This window comes from Solanum dulcamara, chromosome 10 (genome assembly GCF_947179165.1).
Source record: "Solanum dulcamara chromosome 10, daSolDulc1.2, whole genome shotgun sequence".
NCBI classification, from domain to species: domain Eukaryota; kingdom Viridiplantae; phylum Streptophyta; class Magnoliopsida; order Solanales; family Solanaceae; genus Solanum; species Solanum dulcamara.
Genome location: NC_077246.1, coordinates 346,260 through 366,571, shown reverse-complemented (window position 1 = coordinate 366,571; position 20,312 = coordinate 346,260). Strand labels below are relative to the sequence as shown.

General features: G+C 35.4%; 3 protein-coding genes and 2 non-coding genes across 6 annotated transcripts; 4 read left to right on the top strand and 1 right to left on the bottom strand.

Moving 5' to 3' along the window:
- Positions 1 to 1,382: 1,382 nt before the first annotated feature.
- On the bottom strand, positions 1,383 to 3,779 carry LOC129870930 (uncharacterized). The gene has a single exon (XM_055945805.1). It carries the CDS (start codon positions 3,777 to 3,779, stop codon positions 1,383 to 1,385), a length of 2,397 nt encoding a protein of 798 aa, XP_055801780.1.
- A 915-nt stretch (positions 3,780 to 4,694) lies between these two features.
- Positions 4,695 to 6,709, top strand: LOC129870927 (peroxidase 44-like). Its single transcript, XM_055945802.1, has 2 exons — positions 4,695 to 4,898; positions 5,924 to 6,709. The coding sequence occupies exons 1-2, from the start codon at positions 4,695 to 4,697 to the stop codon at positions 6,707 to 6,709; spliced, it is 990 nt and encodes a 329-aa protein (XP_055801777.1).
- A 2,213-nt stretch (positions 6,710 to 8,922) lies between these two features.
- Positions 8,923 to 19,659, top strand: LOC129904990 (eukaryotic translation initiation factor-like). 2 transcript variants are annotated; one of them, XM_055980400.1, is made up of 9 exons: positions 8,923 to 9,290; positions 15,461 to 15,532; positions 15,850 to 15,936; positions 16,182 to 16,376; positions 16,884 to 16,981; positions 17,252 to 17,339; positions 17,446 to 17,796; positions 17,902 to 18,144; positions 18,227 to 19,659. In XM_055980400.1, exons 1-9 carry the CDS (start codon positions 9,132 to 9,134, stop codon positions 19,253 to 19,255), a joined length of 2,322 nt encoding a protein of 773 aa, XP_055836375.1. In that variant the 5' UTR covers positions 8,923 to 9,131; the 3' UTR covers positions 19,256 to 19,659. The 2 variants fall into 2 exon arrangements, with proteins under 2 accessions (XP_055836375.1, XP_055836374.1); XM_055980399.1 differs by having other exon boundaries at positions 8,924 to 9,290; positions 15,835 to 15,936.
- On the top strand, positions 14,263 to 14,366 carry LOC129871874 (small nucleolar RNA snoR103). The gene has a single exon (XR_008762340.1). It is a non-coding gene; the product is annotated as a small nucleolar RNA snoR103 (small nucleolar RNA).
- Positions 14,749 to 14,854, top strand: LOC129871873 (small nucleolar RNA snoR103). Its single transcript, XR_008762339.1, has one exon. It is a non-coding gene; the product is annotated as a small nucleolar RNA snoR103 (small nucleolar RNA).
- Positions 19,660 to 20,312: the final 653 nt, after the last annotated feature.

Genomic DNA, 20,312 nt, shown 5'->3' with positions numbered 1-20,312 from the left:
ATATAGATACTGCAATACACAACAAACGTTTTCTCCTTTGTTCTCCTTTCTTATCTTTTACTCTAGCCTCCTTATTTTGTTGCATTTCATAACATGTCGAATATTATGCATAACTTAAATTCCATGGATTTTATCATTGTCTATTAATGTCTTGTCTCTATTGAAAATGTGCTGTCCATTTGTACTCTAAGCTAAGTAGTACTACTATAAAATAAGAATATTATTTTAAATGATTTATCATTTTAAAAGTTAAAAATAAAATTAATTACTTTTTTTCAATTTATTCTCAATAATTGTTATTTTTAAAGACTATAAACACCATAATCATAAGGTGATGTTATAATTGTTGAGATCATAATGAAGGGTAAATAGATTATTTTTTTAAAAAAAGTATAAAAGAAAATCACAACAGATAATTTGTAATAATATGAGTAGTTGCTATAATAGAAATGAAATTCTCATCGTTCCAAAATCAAGCCCCACCCCACCCCCACCCCCTCAATATTATTGGAATCCTTAAAAAAACTTATGATATCATGATATGGATGTTTGTCTTTGTTTTAACCTTACACGCAATGCGAATCTTCATAAGTTAAATTAGTGAATTTCGATTATTGAAATATTTTTAAAAATGAATAAATAATTAATTTCATGACAAGCATTAATTGTTAATACGATAAACGTGGTAAGTTATGATCATAAATGAAATAATATTGATATTTGTATGGTCGGCATATATAATTTAAACTACAACTCTCAAATCACAAAAAGTGAAGGAGATTGATGAAATAACAGTAAAGTTATCTTCGTGTAACCTATAAGATACGGTTTCGAGTCGTTGAAAGAAGTACTAATACTAGCATTAGAATCGACTGTCTACTCCACATTTCTCTTGTTTGGTATCCTTCCCCAAATTCCTGCATGAACACGTGATACTTTGTCCACCCGCTTAAATAAGGAAAATTAACATGCTACATCAGTGGCGGATCCAGGAATTTTATGAAGGGGGTTCAAAAAAAATTAAACATGCTAATTATATTCATAAAAAACGGGTCGGGTCAAATATACCTGTTTTGCAAGAAGTATGGGGTCTTTCTACAAGTTGTTCAGTTTCTTTTGAATTCTCTTTAGCTCCTGAAAGTGCAAATGAAGAGCAAACATAAACTTTTACATTTAAAAAGACTTAAAATAAACACCAACTCAAAGTAAAAGCACTCTTCCTCCGGAAAAATAATTTGACATAAAATGGCTTCAAAACAATACAAAAACATCCTGAACAATAGAGTTATAGGCATTTTCTATTGAATTAGAAAGCATGTAATAATAAGCCTATCAAAACATTGTTTTACAATTGAAATTCAACTACATACACTACTACAAATCTACAATTGTACTCTACGAGGTTTCATATCTTGAAATGTCTTAATAATAGCATCATTAGAAATACTATCAAATACATCTTTTTCTAAATAAGGCACCAAACAACCACTAAAAAAATCATCACTCATTTTGCTCCGCAAGTCATTCTTGATATACTTCATTGCCGAAAAAGCTCTTTCAACGGAGGCAGTGGCAACTGGTAGAAGTAGAGCAAGTTTCACTAAGCGGAATACCAAAGGATAAGTAGAATGTTTCTTTGTCTGAATTAATATTTTGGAAAGATCACAAAGCCCATTTAGATCGGAGAACCTTTCATCAACATCACGAACATCTACAACATAACTTGCAAGTTGATTCTCAAGAGCACTCATATTAGATTCATCAAAGTCATCCGGATATAATTTTGCCATTCTCATTACTTTTTTAATGTCAAAACTTGAAAATGAGTTAATTGGATTTAAGCAAGCAATTCCATGGAGCAAATCGGTAGTCACCTCATCAAAACGACCATTAAGTTCTTGAAGTTGCCAATCAATAATATTGCAAAAAACTTCAACACGATAATGATGTAAGATTGTATAGTTAGCAAGATTTCGTCGTGATCTTAAAGAGCTAACATATGGCTCCTCAAAGTTAGGTATCAAAACATCATGTTTGATACAAAATGTAGATACCTTAGCAATAAGAGAGTCCCATTCATCATCCCTTAAAACTTGCAACCTTCTCTTTGCTACTTCAACAAGTAGCATGGCATTTGCAATATCTTGCTCCTTTTTTTGTAAGCATTTATTAAGCTCATTTGTAATTGCTAAGACATCTCTCATCAAATGCAACATGAACGCAACCTCATATGTTCGGCAAGCTTCGAGATGTCCCATTGCCTTAGCTCTTTCATCCATATTTCGTGCATCAAGAGCAAGTGATTCAAGAACATCAAGAATAGAGCCAAACATAATAATAAAATTATTAAAGGATTTATAATGAGATCCCCAACGAGTGTCACAAGCTCTTGAAAGACCAAGTTGTTGATTCAAGCCCCTACCGGTTGTAAGTTCACCCATATCTAATGCCTCTTTAATCGTTTCTTTTTGAGAATCACGTAATTCATCCATACGTTTGAAAGAAGATCCCAATACATTTAAAATATTTGAGACCAATACTACAAGTTTTCCCACTTCAACACACTTTTTAGAGACCCCAACAAGAGTTAGTTGAAGTTGATGAGCAAAACAATGGATGGAATGAGCCGATCTACTTTCTTGCCTAATCAACATTTTAAGGCCATTGATCTCACCTTGCATATTGCTTGCACCATCATAACATTGTCCACGCACACTTGATGGACTCAAAGAATGTTTAGCAAGTAAATTAACAATTGCCTCCTTTAGAGATGAAGCACTAGTATCTTGAACATGAACAATGTCAATAAGTCGTTCCATCACAAATCCCTTTCTATCAATATATCGAAATACAATAGCCATTTGCTCTTTGCGTGACACATCAAAGGATTCATCAACTAGCAAGGCAAAGTAATCACCATTTAATTCCTCAAGAATAGCTTTAACGGTCTCTATTTTACATGCACTCACAATATCTTTTTGAATTATTGGAGAAATCATTTGATCATTTTTAGGAGCATGTTCTAGTACATAATCACATATTTTATCACATTTTTTTGCATACCATGAGAGAATTTCAAGAAAGTTACCCCTACTAAGTGATGATTTAGATTCATCATGACCTCGAAATGCAAATCCCTGAGTTATGAGAAGTCTTACTACATCAACCGAAGCACTTAAGCGAATCCAATATCCATACTTGAGTTGATTAGATTGCCTCTCAAATGCAAATTGAATAGACTGCCGTTGTCGTAATAAATCTTGACATTTCTTTTTTGATTGATTATGAATGCTATTTGGTAGACCAATATGTTTGTCAAGACTACTCTTTTTATTCCAACTCTTAAACCCAACACTTGAAAATACTTCACCTCCTCCTTGATGAATGTTATGGTCTTTAAATAGATAACAATACAAACAATAGACTGCATCTTTGCTAACACTATACTCCAACCAATCATGATATACATCATCAAACCATTCATGATTAAAACGACGTATTGATCCAGAAATATTTGTTTGAGGATACTCATGCACCGCTAGACGAGGTTGGCAAGGACCATTCAAAAGGTATGTTCTTCTAATAACATCACGATGATTTGGATGATAGTTCAATATTGAGATTCTTTCACCAGGATCAAACTTTAAAGAATCCAAATCAAATTCTTGAGAAGAGTGTAATGATATTTCCGAATGATTAGCATTTTCTTCTTGGTTAGATTGACTATGACTATGAGAGGCTAAACTTGATTTCGAAACTTTGGTGAAATACTTCTTCATTGAAGCTTGATAGTTGAGACTAAACAGTAAAGAGCACATAAATAAGACAATAAATACCATTATACCAAAGCCAAAGGCATATATAAAATCTGAAAATTTTTAGAACACACAAAAAAGGAAGAAGAGCTAAGAACTTACAGCAAGTCAGCAATGAGCAGGCGCAGCGGCAACGGACAGCAACTGGCAGCAACTGGCAGTGACGAATGGACAGCAGCAGCAAAGACTAAAGAGCAGCTAGGAGAAGAGAAGAGTTGAGGAGAAAAAGAAGGCTTTTTTATCCCTAGAAATCCCTAGAAATTAGAAGAAGAGGGCTTTTTTATTTGTTAAGTTTTCAATTAAAGATTTAAAATTTAAAAAATTAAAATGTTAAGAAGTCATTTTTTAATTTAAAAAACGCCAAAAAAATAAATCTAAAAACGCACCTAAAAGCAGAAATAAAAAAAAGTGTGGCTATTTTTGGATTCGAACCCGCGACGCAAGGGCATGCAAGCGAAATATTGAACCCTCTTTGCCACTGAGCTAGTCCTTTGGCTTATGCTCAGGGTGTTCAACATTAAATATATACACATAAATTAAAATTTTTTTTTTATATATACAGTATAATTTTTTAACGAAGAGGGTTCGGATGAACCCCCTGGACTCAACGTAGATCCGCCCATGTGCTACATATGGTGCGCGCCGGCTACCTTAAATATGCACTTGTATTGGCTGCTATTTTTGCCGGCTCATGCAAAGTATATTCTCATAATAATAAACTTAAACAAAATATACAAAAATGAGAAAGTGATATATAGTTGAACACTTCAAACTTTAACTCAAAAGCATCTTGATTTTTTCTCTATATAAATGGTTTAATACTTAGTTCTTTTGAAATATAGTTGCTTTAGTTCAAAAACATTACACAAACAAAAACAAATGAAGATAGTGACATTATTATTGGTGTTTTTGTGTTATTTTTTTCAAGATTTTGTATCAGCTCAACTTAGAATTGGTTTCTACAATTCAAGTTGTCCAAATGCTGAATTTATTGTGAAATGTATAGTGCAAAAGAAGTTCAAAAATAATCCTTCAATTACAGCAGCTTTGCTTCGTTTGCATTTTCATGACTGTGGTGTCAGAGTAAGTACCGATATAAGTTATATATACTGACAGTTTAAACATTTTTCTTTTATATGATTTGTGTAGATAGTTTAACTTATCATAACATGTTAGAGCATGGTATACCCCTTAACAGTATTAGGGGTATATGTAGGCCACTTTTGTGTAACACTAAGGATATATATGTGAATCATTTATGTAACGAGGAGTATATCATTTATAAATCACAAAGTTGAGGAGTATATTAGGTCCTTTTCCTTTTATTTTAGTCGGGTTATCAGTTAATTAAAGTATATTACATACATAAATATTTTGATTCTATGAAATTTTTACTTATATACAGTATACATCGACAAAAAAAAGAAATTTGTACATGTTCGTATCACTTAAAAAATATGTCTACATGACAGATTTATTGTAATCTTGAAAATATGACAAGTTGTCTGCTATAACAAGTACATGTGATATACCCCTTAACAGTATTAGGGGTATATGTGAGCCACTTTTGGGTAACAGTATGAGTATATATGCGTCACTTTTGTCAGTTTGTGTAATAGTAAAGATATATATATATATATATATATATATGTGAGTCATTTCTATAACGAGGAGTATATTATTTCTAAATCACAAAGTTGAGGAGTATATCAGGTCTTTTTACCCCTTTTTAATCGGGTTATCAGTTAATTAAAGTATATTACAGAGATTTACATATAAATATTGTGATTCTGTGAATTTTTTACTTATATACAGTATACTCCGACAAAATAAAGAAATTTTTACATGATCATATCACTTTTAAAATATGTCTACATGTCAGATTTATTGTAATCTTGAAAATATGGCAAGTTGTCTATTATAACAAATACATGTGATATGATAGTGAAAAAAAAATCAGTTTATGATTTTCACACAATCCAATCAATTTTATTTATTATAACATGTCTTATTTGTAAACTACTATATAGCTTCAATTATCTTTATTAATTAAAAATAATTATATATGGTCATTTATTGATTGTTTTCTTTTGTAACTATTATGTCAGGGTTGTGATGCATCAATATTGATAGATTCAGATTCATCAAAAAACCAAACATCAGAAAAAGATGCTGGTCCTAATTTCACAGTACGAGGTTATGAATTAATTGATGAAATTAAGGAAAAATTAGAATCTATTTGTCCTTCAATTGTTTCATGTTCAGACATTGTGACACTAGCTACTAGAGATGCAGTTGCTTTAGCCAAAGGACCTAAATACGCCGTCCCGACGGGCCGGCGCGATGGGCTCGTGTCGGACCCCTCAAAAGTGGACTTGCCCGGTCCAGCCCTTTCTGTTTCAGAAATTTTACAATTCTTCAGAACTATAGGTTTGAATAAAAATGATATGGTAACGTTACTAGGAGCTCATACAGTTGGAGTCGCACATTGCTCATTTTTCAGATCTAGGATTTCGGACTTTCGAGGTACAGGGAAACCTGACCCCACGATGGATCCTGAATTGGTAACGAAACTATTCAAACTTTGTAACACGTCGAGTTCGCCGACTACATTGGACGATGTTCCAACAACATTCTTGGATCAAAATACATCTTTTATAGTTGATAATCAATTCTATAATCAAATCTTGAACAAGAAAGGGATTTTGAAGATTGATCAAGAACTTGCTTTGGATAAATTGAGTGCACCAATTGTTTCAAGATTTGCAACCAATGGAAATGCATTTAGAAAGAGTTTTGCTAAGTCCATGGTCAAGATGGGAAATATTAATGTACTAGTTGGTAATGATGGAGAAATTAGAAAGAATTGTAGGGTTTTTAATAATCCTAATTAATTAAAAAGTTATAATTAATTATTAATTTACTCAAAGAGTCAAGACTATGATGTATTATTATGTATTGTCCAATATTTATCAAATGCATGTTTGTATTAGTTTTTTATTTGTTTGTTTGTTTCATTGAGAGATTTGGAAGGAAGGAAAATAGGATTAATTTTAACACTTTTGGTCCCTTATTTATTGTTAAATTTTGATTTTAGTCAGTGTAATATCTGGCTACGCATGTTTAATTCATTTGCTTGTGAGTGTTTGCAAATTAACTATATGTATTAATCGTTGAACCTCTTAATTATTTGTATTTTTTTTAAGCTTGTGTCGTTACTTTATATTTTGATCGTAAACTAATTTTAAAAATAGTCCAAATATAACATATTTCCGATATAAATGAATCAAAATTGTTGTTTTATAACTCATCGAATATAAGACGTCATGCATGTTGAGTAACAAAGACAAAAATCTTCAAGTTAAGAATGATTTTAACGATTTTATTGTCGTTTATTGACTTATTGAATATATATAAAACACAATACTTTTGATGATCGTACGAATACAATTAACTCATAATAAGAGTTTTGTAAATTTATAGTAATATAAAAAACATAAATGATATAAGCATTTTGCTCTTTTCACATGTTTTTTTTGTATGAGTTGTAAAATATATTATAATTTGGTTAATATAACATATATATTAACTTAAATATATGTTTGATTAATTATATTTCAATTCCAAATAAGTTTACATGAACATATAAGTTTTTTTTTTGTGAGGTTAAATATGATTTATAAATGACTTCAAGACCTTATGCAAACATGCATTTTTAATAAATGTTGGATAATACATAGTAATTAAATAATAATTGGAGATATCATTTGATGATAACACCAAGATTCACACATTTCTAAGAGCTATAGTCTTGAAATAAATGTCTTCTTTTCGTAATTTTCCTTTTCAATTTGGGGCTAAAAGTAATACTCTATCAAAATCTTCATTGACTTGAAACAAAGTTCAAGGGCAAAAGAGTCAACCATGGCAAAACATTACATAACTAAATTTCCTCAAAAGCATCTCTATATTTTTTCCCAAGTCAAGGTGCATATGATAATTTTATTTTCATCAAAGTGTCATTTATACCTAACTTATTGATACTTTTTCAATTAATCTTATATTAATAAATAATAATTGTGGGGTTAATAAATTTTAATTTTAATTCATGTTCTTTAGCTATTCGAAATATGCACTTTAGATCCTTCGCTTATGGATATTTATAAAAAAAAATTAAAATTATTAATCGTTCTACTATTTAATATTTATGTGTCATATTACACTTATATTTTACTGTATATTTAGAGATAATATATTATTAAAAAATAGTCCATAAATGTATTGCATCATAAATAACAAGGACCAATATCAAAATTTATAACTAAACGTCTCAAATCGAACTTTGAGAATGGAATTCTTATCGCTAGACAACACTTTATTCATAAATAAGATTTATCAATATGAATCTTAATTATTCGAATCCTAAGAAAGCGTCGGATAATAAATAAGAAACTAAAAAGGAGATCTATTTAATGCAATTATTGTAAATATCTCTTACCGTGTACAACAATAACATAATATACACAGTGTAATATCATAAAAATAGAATTCGATGAGTATTGAATGTACACAAACATTATCTCTGTTTTGGAGAGATAGATAAGTTATTTCTGATAGATCCTCGATTTGGAGTGGATTCTAGGGTAAGGGCAGAGCCTCACCTTGCAGTAGGAGGGTGTTCATTGTTGGAACAAGTTCAAACTGGATTGAAGAGAGAAAGAAAAAAAAGATCCTCTCTTCTTGATTCTATCGAATCAAACATTGAATACCTGGGGATGTCTAGGGCTTTCAAATCAAAGCAACAACTCTTCCATACCAACTTAGCTGCTCGGTGCTGCTATTGACATAACAACCGGTACACCATAGGTTAGCCCAATCCAATACTCTCGTACTAGAATTGGCTCCTCACAGTTCTCCCGTTAACACCATGATAGATAAAAATCGAACTGTCTCACGACGTTCCAAACTCAGCTCACGTACCACTTGAAGAAGAGTAACAAACATAAAAGGCCTAATATAAATTATACTACCAAAAGTACCCATACATAAATTTTGTAATACCGAAACTACCCTCAAAGGGTTTTTTTTCCCTCACCCTCTTCACAATCGCCTCTCTTTCCCTTCACCATTTCCTCTGCCCCCACAGTGGAGAAGAGAGGAAAAGCACTCTCTCTCTTTCTCTCTCTAAAAATCTAATCTTTATATCTCTATACACATATAGATACACGTTTCATCTGTATCTATTTTGGTTTATTGCTTGCTTTAGATTTGCCCTTTTTGTGTGTTCGAATTGATCGGACGGTGGAGAATTGAGGTATGCAGGCTGATCAGACGGTGATAAGTTTGAGACCAGGTGGTGGTAACAGAGGTGGTGGAAGCAGAGTATTTAGCTCTCGCTTTGATTCCTCATCTACCAATTCTGATCTCTCACTTTTTCGTCCTCATGGTGGCTCTTCATCTTTTCCATCTTTCAAGGTTGAATCTTTTTTTATTTTCTAAGTTTTTTTCAGATCTATGGATCTTTTTGCCTTGTGGGTATGCTTTTTCTTGATGTTTTGATTCATCTATTGTTGATGTTTTGTTGTTTTTCATGTGAAGAATCTAATCTTTTTTTACTATCTAGCTTGTGATTCTGCATTAGAGAACCCCTATATTGTTTTAGAAGACAAATTATTAAGCATTGGAATAGTGGTGGAGTCAGGAGTTTCGTTAGGGGATTCAAAATGTAAAGAACTAAACACACGGAAAATACATAAAATAAGGCGTTTGATCATGAAAATTGTGAGTATCGAAAAAAAAAAGTTCTTGTTTTCAAAGTGAAAAATGATATTTGAAAATGGGCGTTTGGCCATGGTGGTTATTGCAAAATACTATCTTTGGTTTGTACTTGTTATCTTTCTGATTATTTTGCTTAATGATATTGGTGATATCTGTTGTTATGTGCCTGCTGAATGCTTCCGTTTCGCTCAGGTTTGGGGTAGAGAATATCAAGCCTCATGTTGGATATATCTCTGATGCATTATACAACTGTGCCTATAGTCTACAGAAAATTGTTTCTTCTTTTCGTAAAAGACAAAATAGTTTGTATCTGTCTTCCTGTTGTAGAACATGTGTTTTTTAGTTTTTACTTTATGCATGAATGCAACAACTAGATACTATGGAGATGTTTGGAGGCTAAAGGTGTACCTGTAGCGTACATAAGGGTGATCAAGGACATGTACGAGGGTGCCAAAATTAGGGTAAGGACAGTAGGAGGGGACTCAGAACACTTCCCAGTTATGATGGGGTTGCACCAAGGATCAGCTCTTAGCCCGTTCCTATTTGCCTTGGTGATGGATGGATTGACGCGACAAATTCAAGGTGAGGTGTCATGGTGTATGCTTTTTGCGGACGACATAGTCCTCATCGATGAGACTCGTAGCGGAGTTAACGCTAAGCTGGAAGACTGGAGACGCACCTTGGAGTCTAAGGGGTTTAAGCTGAGTAGGACCAAGACAGAGTACCTAGAGTGCAAGTTCAGTGAGACACCTCAAGAGGTTGGCGCGGAAGTTAGGCTCGGGGACCAAGCCATCCAAAAGAGAAGTAGTTTTAAGTACCTTGGTTCTATCATGCAAGACAGCGGAGAGATCGACGAGGATGTCACACACCGTATTGGGGCAGGATGGATGAAATGGAGGCTAGCCTCAGGTGTGTTATGTGACAAGAAGGTGCCACCACAACTTAAGGGCAAGTTCTACAAAGTGGTCGTTAGACTAGCTATGTTGTATGGGGCGGAGTGTTGGCCAGTTAAGGTCTCCCACGTGCAAAAGATGAAGGTTGCCGAGATGAGAATGTTGAGATGGATGTGTGGGCATACCAGGAGTGACAAGATTAGAAATGAGGTTATTCGAGAAAAGGTAGGAGTGGCCTCGGTGGAAGACAAGATGCGGAAAACGAGACTGAGATGGTTTGGACATGTGAAGAGGAGAGTCCCAGATGCACCAGTGCGGAGATGTGAGAGGCTGGCCATGGATGGTTTCAAAAGAGGTAGGGGTAGGCCGAAGAAATATTGGGGAGAGGTGATCAGACAGGACATGGCGCATTTACGACTTACCGAGGACATGACCCTAGATAGGAGGGTGTGGAGGACACACATTAGGGTAGAAGGCTAGTACATAGTGGTTTTATTCTCCCTTATTCGTTGGCGTATTAACGCACTATGATTTTTTGTACTCTGATGTATGTTATTTATGGTATTTATGTTATTATCCAATAATAATATCTACTGTTTTCTGTGCTTTGATTATACTATTGTTTGGACCGTTTTCGTCATCTACTTATTTACTCTAATATTCTTGTCTGACCTTTTTCTATGCTTTTATTGAGCCGAGGGTCTTTCGGAAACAGCCGTCCTACATTGGTAGGAGTCAGGTTCGCGTACACTCTACCCTCCCCAGATCCCACGATGTGGGATTTCACTGGGTTGTTGTTGTTGTTGTTGCATGAATGCAACAACTACATAACTATTGTGATTTCACAAGTGGGGTCCGGGGAGGGTGGAGCAGTGTTATGAAAGGCGATCGCCTCACCAATGGCGAGAGGCAAGCCAAGACGACCCTTCATCGCCTATTAGCTTTGTGGCAAGATGATAATCAAAAGGCGACGCCATGGCGACAAAGACAAAGGCAAGAAAGGTGTCGCCTTTTGTATTTTCTTAAAAATAGGCGACCGTTTTAGGGTTTTAAAAGTTAAAAGGTAATTTTAGGGTTTTCTTTCCAAATTTGCACAGTTGCACTCTTAGACTACGACTGAAACTCCAACCAGTCGACTCGACTTCTCCGACGACCAGCCAGACTTTTTCGGTGACTCCAAAGTCCAACCAATACGTCTTTCTTCTTTTCTTATAATTCCTTCTTCAAATCTTCCTCTGTTTCTCTTTTCTTCTTCTTCTTCAGACTTCAAAGTTACTTCTACCTATCTTTTTTTCCTCATTGTTTTGACTTTTGTTCTGTTTTTTTGTCATTCAAGTTCTAAACTTTTAGTATGACTATCTATTTCACTTCTTGAATTGAAATATTTGCTAATATATTATTTCTATTGAGATTATGATTATTTGTATATGCAATTAAACATTTTAATATGTTGGTGTTAATTGGCACCGCACTTCAAAAAGGCGAGCGCCTCACCTTGGACGAGGCAGACCCTTGTTGCCTTTTGCCGTCCAAAACACTGGGGTGGAGCGTACTTAGACCTTACCTCCACCTTGTATGAAATAGAGAGGTTGTTTTCGATAGATTCTCTACTCAGGAATAATGTTTCCAAAAAACAGCTTTGAGGTTAATACAAGGGTAAAAAGCTATGGGGAAAATACGTTAACAGTACAAATAATATAGATCTAAGTAAAAGAAACAACAGTAGTAGTTAGGGGTGCTTATCGGGCGGATCGGACGGATTATTATCCTTAACGGTTTGACTTAACGGTTATCGGTTTTTAAAAGTACTAATCCGCTATCCAACCTATAAGATATCGGTTGGTTCGGTATCGGATTAACAATTATCGGACGGTTATCGGGCGGTGTATCGGTGGTTTGATAACATGTAAAATTTTCGCCACTTATTTCAATTCGGCTTCTCAACAGGCATACACAATGTAAGTTAGGTAAGTAAATAATCAATATGTCATATGTGAACAGATTAACAACAAACCGCCGCTTAAACTTCACACTTTCACAATATATTCATATATAGCTACAAATAATAATATAATTAATAAAATATCATACTCTAGTCAGGTAAATTTGTGCAGCCCAACAATTCAAAGGGTATAACGAGGGGCAGAAAAATAGTACTAGTACATTACATATACAGTGGTTTGTGAATTGTGATCTCTCATTTGGGAGATTTCTGTACCAGGTGTGGACATCAATATTGGTTGAGAAGGGGAAGGGAAAGAGAAACATTTAAATATTGCCAATATGAAAAAATAAAATAAAAACACTAGTGTTTCAAATTAGCAGTAGCTTGTTTTCCTCCTTTTGAGGACATGATCAGACTCCTCCCTTGTGCTTGTAACTCTGAATTTTGGAATTGGTTGATTGCTTGCTGAAACATCGTCAACCTATCAGAATTTAGTGAAAGTTAATTACTTGAGGCTCCAACCCATTTGAATCCCCCAGTGAATTGATGAAAAAGGAAATAGGGGTTGGCTAGTTTTTGAATTGAATATGATGAGACTGAAATTATAAACCTTTTCTCAAAAATAGATGTTATTTGCAACTATAGAATATAAAAGACAAAAGCAAACATTGTGATAATAAGCAAATTTTGTGGATGTACTGCATGAAAGGAACTTCTGAAAACTAAGAAGCTCATCACTTACATACTTCTACATAGCGATGAAGTATTTTCTCGACTGCACTTTGATGCAAAGGCGGCAAGTCGGCAACTGCAAGTAGTAGGGCTGCTGCCTGCTTCTCTTATTTAGGTTTAGATAAAAATTAGGGATTTAGGATATATAGACATAGTTGGTGACTTGTAGTTGTTGGGCCTGGGCTTGTACTCTAAATGGCCAAATGGGTTTGGCCTATTTTAACTAAATGGGCTTAGTACAAATTATAATTATCAATATCATACATATTTTATATGTTTATGGATAAAAATATATTAAAATATAATAAATTCTTAACGGATTAACGGTTTATCCAATAACAAAATTGAGTAATCCGTCCCCCACACCGATAAGCCGTTAATTATAAAATTTAAATCCATTCTCCACCCGCTAATCCGATAACCCAATACCAATAAGCCAATAAGCCAATTTTGCGGTTGGGTTATCGGTAGCGGCCGGTTTTGAACAGCCCTAGTAGTAGTACAATTGACGAATAAGATAATAATAAAGATATTGATACTTTATGCATGAATCTATATGATTATTAAGTCTATAAGCAAAGCTGTCAGTGTTCGTATTGGTAGACGTGATTGGTGAATTGGCTGGTTTTCTGATGAAGTGTCTGGATTGTGTGATTAAAATCTGTAAACAAAAGTGCAAATGCATCTAATGGTACACATGCTGTTGTATGGGTGGTCGACTGATCAAGTAGGTGGACTGGACTGAAATTAGATTTCCTTGACTCGTGGTAGCTTCGTGCTTGATGCAGACTGTCTTGTCAGTGGTGTGCATAGTGGTTTTCTGTACCTTTTTGTGTCTTCTTTTGGCTTAACATGATACTGCACTATCGGAACTTGGATAGAACATGCTTAGAAATATGGAAGTGTCACTGCATGCTGAAATGAAAACATGGGCAGCCTCAGTAACTACATCACCTTTTGCAAACTGTTGAAATGAGAATTGTACAGGAATACATGTAGTATGAACGAGAATGATGATTATATAGTTAGTACAGTATAAGTGTCTCTGTGCATGATATTTGAATTACGTTCCTGTTAACGTCCTAATTCTTGGCAGCTCACTTTAGTTGTGCATCTGCTGTAAATATGGATGGAGAATCATTAGTAGGCTTTAAGTGGGTACTTAAGAATTATCAGGCCGCCCATAAAGAATCTACTAAATACTGGAAGTCTTAGTAGCTATTAGCCATGCAGAAGCTAGTCACCTTATAGAATGCTGTTCTTTGGACAGTAAGTTCATTTAATGGTAGATGTGCAGCTTGATTTTTGCATTGTTAGTTTGGAGTATATGGTAGGAAGTTACAAACGTTAAGATAACTGAAGTGAATTGAAGAGTAAGCAGCAAAGAATGACCTTTTATCTGGTGAATGGTGTTGCGCTGTTGGCTATCTGGCATTTAGGAATGTGAGCATTAATATATCTTCGTGCTTGTGCATAGATCAAATATGAACGAGAAAGATAACTATATAGTTATTGGTATAATAGAAGTCTATGTGTGCATAATATTAGAATACATTCTTGTCAACGTCCTAATTCTTGGCAGCTCACTTTAGTTGTGTATCTGCAGTAAATATGGACGGATAATCACTGGTAGGCTTTAGGTGGGCACTTAAGAATTATCAGGCTGCCCATAACGAACTCTACTAACACTGGAAGTCTTATGGCCATGCAAAAGCTAGTCATACTGTTCATACTGCTATGTGGGAACTTGAGCATTGGCATATCTTCATGCTTGTATATCATGAAGGTTAAAAAGAAAACATATCATGCAACTAAAATTTGAGGGAGATCCTTCGATGAAGCCTGTTGGATGATGTTTTTCCCCGGAATTGTGATAAGTACTGGATATCTGATTCCTGATTTACAAAAAAAAAGTACTGGCTATCGACTCCTTTTGTTGCAAACTATTCTTAAACCCTCATTGGCTAATATCTTACCAGTATGAAGACTGGTTTGCTCGTTAGTCAGTCAGGCTGGACATCCCTGTTGTGTCTTTAGCTGATAACCTATGAACTTCATAAAGCATGTAGACATATTTTGAATTCTTACAATTAATTCAACCATATTTCATTCCATGTTCCCATTATTTTCACAATGAGCTATCAATTTTGATCAGTGCTTCTTGCTGGATTTGCATTTTTATGGTACTTTCCGTGTTTTATGCTAGCTCAAGATGCTTATCGTTTTTCTTGAAATTCATTTTAAGAACTTGTTGTTCTTACGGTTCTGTTTGTCCTAACTCACCTTTATCATTGTAGACTGGAGATTCTCGTTTTGATAGCCATGAACGTGTTCGCTATACTCGAGATCAGCTCCTGCAACTGAGGGCGGTAATATCCATTTTAAAAAATGTTTAGTGATTGTGTTTATTGGGTATTAGTTTTCTGTACATAGATATGGGAGAAACAAATCTGGACATTTTTTTTTCTTATTGTTACCATTTCAAAAAAAAAAAACTGCCCATTTTTACTACTAGGTATCGATTGTGATGTAATTTCTATTATTAAGAATTCAGTCCTCTTCTTCCATCTTTTAGATCTCTCTCAATTTCAGCTACCAAAAAAAATGATATCAGGGTGGATTATCATGATTTATTTGCTTGTCCTTGATTCTGGTTATTGATGTCTTCTAGGCGGTTGTCCTACAGTTACCCGAGGTTATTCTGCAAATCAAACAAGAAGTCGAAGCTGAGCTGTTTGGTGAAGATGCCTCTCGGGGTCATGTGGATAGCAATGTGAGTTTCTGTCTGACTTGAAATAAAAAGTTGTATTTCTTCTCATCAGACTATTTTGTTGGCATTTCTCTCCACCCTACTGCATAGGAAAAAAAAAGGATATTTGATGTTTTTGGTAATGTTGCGAGCTAAAGAACAGTTTTAATTCATTATTCTTTGTTAATTCTTGTCTATCTTCTATTTCACTTTCTTGCAGTGTTCACTTTCTGTTGCCTGATTTTCCAGTGTAATTTGTCTTTCTATAGGTGCAGCAGTCTCAGGGTCGTTATTCTGAACCAGACAACCGTGACTGGCGTAATCGGTCAGCACAATTTTCTGCCCCCATAGAGGAGAGGTCATGGGAAGCACTTCGAGAAAACAGGGAATTTAGTGGCCAGTATACTCGGCAAGAGCAACTTAGCTCACAGTTTGCAAGAGCTCAAGTATCTGCCAATCAAGGGGTAATTCATTTCCTCTTGCGCATTTTGGAGAATGTTCATTATTGATTTGAAGAACTTCTGTTAATTATTTTCTGCTTTTGTACTCCCAAGGGCAAGTTCAGTTTTCCATGCTTTCTGAAAGCCGTCAGCACTTACAGAAAAGATATCCTATTGAAGAAGTATAATATACTTGATTATCACATCACTTGCTCATGGTAGACAGGGAAATTCCTTTATCCAGTATTGTGGTTGTTTTGCACTTTGTCATATGTATTAAAATTAGGTATACAAATACATAGTTGTATTGTCTTATTGACATAATTTGGAACAGCAATTAGATTAATTTAAGAGAGATCACTTTTTTTCTACATAATGTCTCTCTTCGTTGTTTTAGCTGCTAAGCTTATCCTTGCACCAGCGATGGTTTCTTTTTTTTTTCTGCTCAAATTTCAAACTACATGATTTTGCCTGATGGTGAACTATTCACTACATCTGATCTCTGAAACCCTTCAATTGTTTGTGCACCAGGGAGGTCCTGCTCCTTCACTGATCAAAGCTGAGGTGCCATGGTCAGTCCGAAGGGGCACTCTTTCTGACAAAGATCGTGTCGTGAAAACAGTCAAGGGGTAATCTTTCTGAAAATTCTCACTAATTCGAAGCTATTTTTTAACCACATCTTGACAGTAGGGAACTGCATTTTGCTCTTCTTTACTACCTTTACTCATATTCATGGATATGATAAGCCGTCATTAGCCCGTGGAACTACTTACTGTAAATAAGAAAATAAGGTTTCAATATGGTCTTGGTTTCAGATGTAGTTTGCTAATTCTGTGATGGTAAATTTTAGGATATAATTATTGTGTACATGATTGATGTAAGTATTATCGATCTTGCAGAATACTCAACAAGTTGACCCCAGAGAAATTTGATCTTCTCAAAGGTCAATTAATAGATTCAGGGATAACAAGTGCAGACATTCTAAAGGTCCTCCTATCTCTCAGATACCAATATTTCTCTAATGTCTTGTTCCCCCCCCCCCCCCCCCCCGTATATCTTGGTTAACTGATGTATTCTCTTCTCTATATTCCAGGGTGTGATCTCCTTGATATTTGACAAGGCCATATTGGAACCTACCTTTTGCCCGATGTATGCCCAGTTGTGTTCTGATCTCAATGAGAAGCTTCCTCCATTTCCATCTGATGAACCTGGTGGGAAAGAAATCACGTTTAAACGAGTTCTTCTTAATAATTGCCAAGAGGCATTTGAAGGTGCTGCCAAATTGAGGGAAGAGGCGAGACAAATGACTGCTCCGGAGCAGGAGTCAAAACGCAAGGACAAAGAAAGGTTGATCAAATTGCGTACTCTTGGAAACATACGTCTTATCGGGGAGCTTTTGAAGCAAAATATGGTTCCTGAAAGGATTGTTCATCACATTGTTCAGGTTGTTGATTGTTTTCTATTAGCTTAATTTTCTTGATCCTTTCTCTCTTAAATGTCTTCAATGTATCAATTTTGCGGGAAATTGTCTTCCTGATCTTGTTAACAGGAACTATTAGGACAAGATCCCAAAAGCTGTCCTGAAGAAGAGAACGTTGAGGCTATATGTCAGTTCTTTAACACCATCGGTAAGAAGCTTGACAAAAAGCAAATGTCAAGGCACATCAATGATACATATTTCAACCGATTGAAAGAACTATCAACAAACCCTCAGCTGGTAGCACGACTAAGGTTTTTGGTGCGTGATGTGCTGGATTTACGCGCCAATAACTGGGTCCCTAGGCGGGAAGAGGTGATACATAATTTGCTTATGTAGTAGTTGTGACTAGCAAGTCCTACACCTCTTTCTCATGATGTATTAACTTCTTTTACAGGTGAAAGCCAAAACCATTAATGAGATCCACTCGGAAGCAGAGAAGACCTTGGGGTTGCGACCTGGTGCTACATTAAGCCTTAGAAATGCTCGTGCTCCTCCAGTTGTTCAAGGTAATTTGGGTCCTGGTGGCTATTCCATTAATCGACCTGGCACTGGTGGTATGATGCCAGGGATGCCAGGAGCAAGGAAGATGCCTGGGATGCCAGGAATGGATAATGACAACTGGGAGGTTCCTAGGTCACGGACAATGCCTAGAGGTGCTCAGCCACCATTGATTGGCAAGTCACCGTCCTTGAACACAAGACTCTTGCCTCAGGGTAGCAGTGGCAACATGAGTGGCAGGAGTAGCGCCCTCTTACAAGGTAGTGGTGGACCTCCTGTCCGATCATCAGGCTATGTCTCTGGTATGGAGCCTGTATCACAAGTTCCAGCACCAGCTAAGACATCTCCAACCAGTTCTGTTTTGCCTGTTGCTGAGAAACCTCAGGCTCCAACTGCAAGGTCAAATCCCGAAGAGCTGAAGAGAAAAACAGTTTCTCTTTTGGAGGAATATTTTAGTGTTCGGATTTTGGATGAAGCTTTGCAGTGCATTGAGGAACTCAAATCCCCTGCCTTCTATCCTGAGGTTGTCGAAAAAGCCATATCACTTGGACTGGACAAAAGCCCACCACGTGTTGAACCAGTTGCACAACTTCTTGAGCACTTGTTTGCTAAGAAGGTTTTTACTGCTACGGACTTGGCCACTGGATGCTTGAACTTTGCTTCTCAGTTGGAAGATCTTGCAATGGATTTACCAAAAGCACCAGCAAATTTCGGGGAGATAATTGCAAGGCTAGTTTTGACAGGAGCAATGGACTTCAAGTTGGTGAATGAGATCCTGAAGAAGGTAACCGATGACTTATACCAGAAGGACTTATTTGCAGCTATCATGAAAGCGATTAGCTCTAGCCCTATGGGTCAAGGAGTATTAGATTCACAAGCACCTGTTATCGAAGCCTGCAAAAATCTGTTAACGTATAAAGCTTAATCCTTGCTTGGAGGAGTGATGTAACCTCGACGATGGTATAATGCTCAAACACACTTTTCCTCGCAATGGCCTTTCCGTTTGTGCCAAGTGAACCAGAAGCAGTTTTTCATAATCGGAACAGTAAAAGAACAGGTGATTTTATTTGAGTTGTATACTTTCCCAACTTGTGTTCATTAGACGAAGAAAGACAGTTTTGCAACATGGTAAATTATACGCCATATTTGCTCGAGGCAACGGGCTGCTTTATGGAGTCCAGCCGTTTTGTATTCCATTAGTTTTTCATTTATTATTCCCCGTTGACTTGTTATATTAAGTTTTGTCGAATTTGTGAGTTCATAAAATGCAACTGTTCCAATCTCTACACTATTTTAGAGCTTGAACTTGATGACATAAGTTTGTCTTCAGATTATCTTCTTTGATAGGTTTTTAGCTTTTGCTGGGTATTTGCATCTGCAGTTTTATTTCTATTAGCTTGCTTTTGTACTTGATAGTAATAATGCAATATGTTGTACAATCAAAATCCTTGATGCTTTAGTTATCGTGTAGTTTTTTATTCTTTGATGTGTACTACTATTTGTTGATGCATTTATCTTGTTATTTTTCTTTTCTTACAATTCTGTGCTTAATACTTTCTTTTGAGTGGAGGGTTTATCGGTAACAACATCTTTATCTCACAAAGGTAAGGATAAGGTCTGCATATATTCTATTCTTTTCAAACTACAAGTGGAATTATATTGGGTATGTTATTATTGTTATTGTAATCTAAATCTTCGATGCCAATTGTTCCACTATGAGCAAAATGTGTGACGTCTGACTTTAAGTGCACATGTTGATTTCGAACCTTGCAGGGACTTAAAAGCTTGTTATTTAAGTGGTAAGGGCGGACGAGTTGATTTATTATTTGCTGAGTTTCTAGTTCCACACCTATTTCTGTTTGTGGGATTTATTTTTTTCGGTGGAGTGAAGTATATAAGAATCTTATTCAATTTATAAACAAGTGCAATTCCATCTTCAACTGAGATCACCCTATGATAGAACATAAATTTTAGTTAGACGG

Coding starts and splice junctions, on each gene's coding strand:
- LOC129870930 (XM_055945805.1), bottom strand. CDS start 3,779: ATGAAGAAGTATTTCACCAAAGTTTCGAAATCAAGTTTAGCCTCTCAT.
- LOC129870927 (XM_055945802.1), top strand. CDS start 4,695: ATGAAGATAGTGACATTATTATTGGTGTTTTTGTGTTATTTTTTTCAA. Junction 4,899..5,923: donor TTCATGACTGTGGTGTCAGA/GTAAGTACCGAT, acceptor CTATTATGTCAG/GGTTGTGATGCATCAATATT.
- LOC129904990 (XM_055980399.1), top strand. CDS start 9,132: ATGCAGGCTGATCAGACGGTGATAAGTTTGAGACCAGGTGGTGGTAAC. Junction 9,291..15,460: donor CATCTTTTCCATCTTTCAAG/GTTGAATCTTTT, acceptor TTATCATTGTAG/ACTGGAGATTCTCGTTTTGA. Junction 15,937..16,181: donor GGGGTCATGTGGATAGCAAT/GTGAGTTTCTGT, acceptor GTCTTTCTATAG/GTGCAGCAGTCTCAGGGTCG.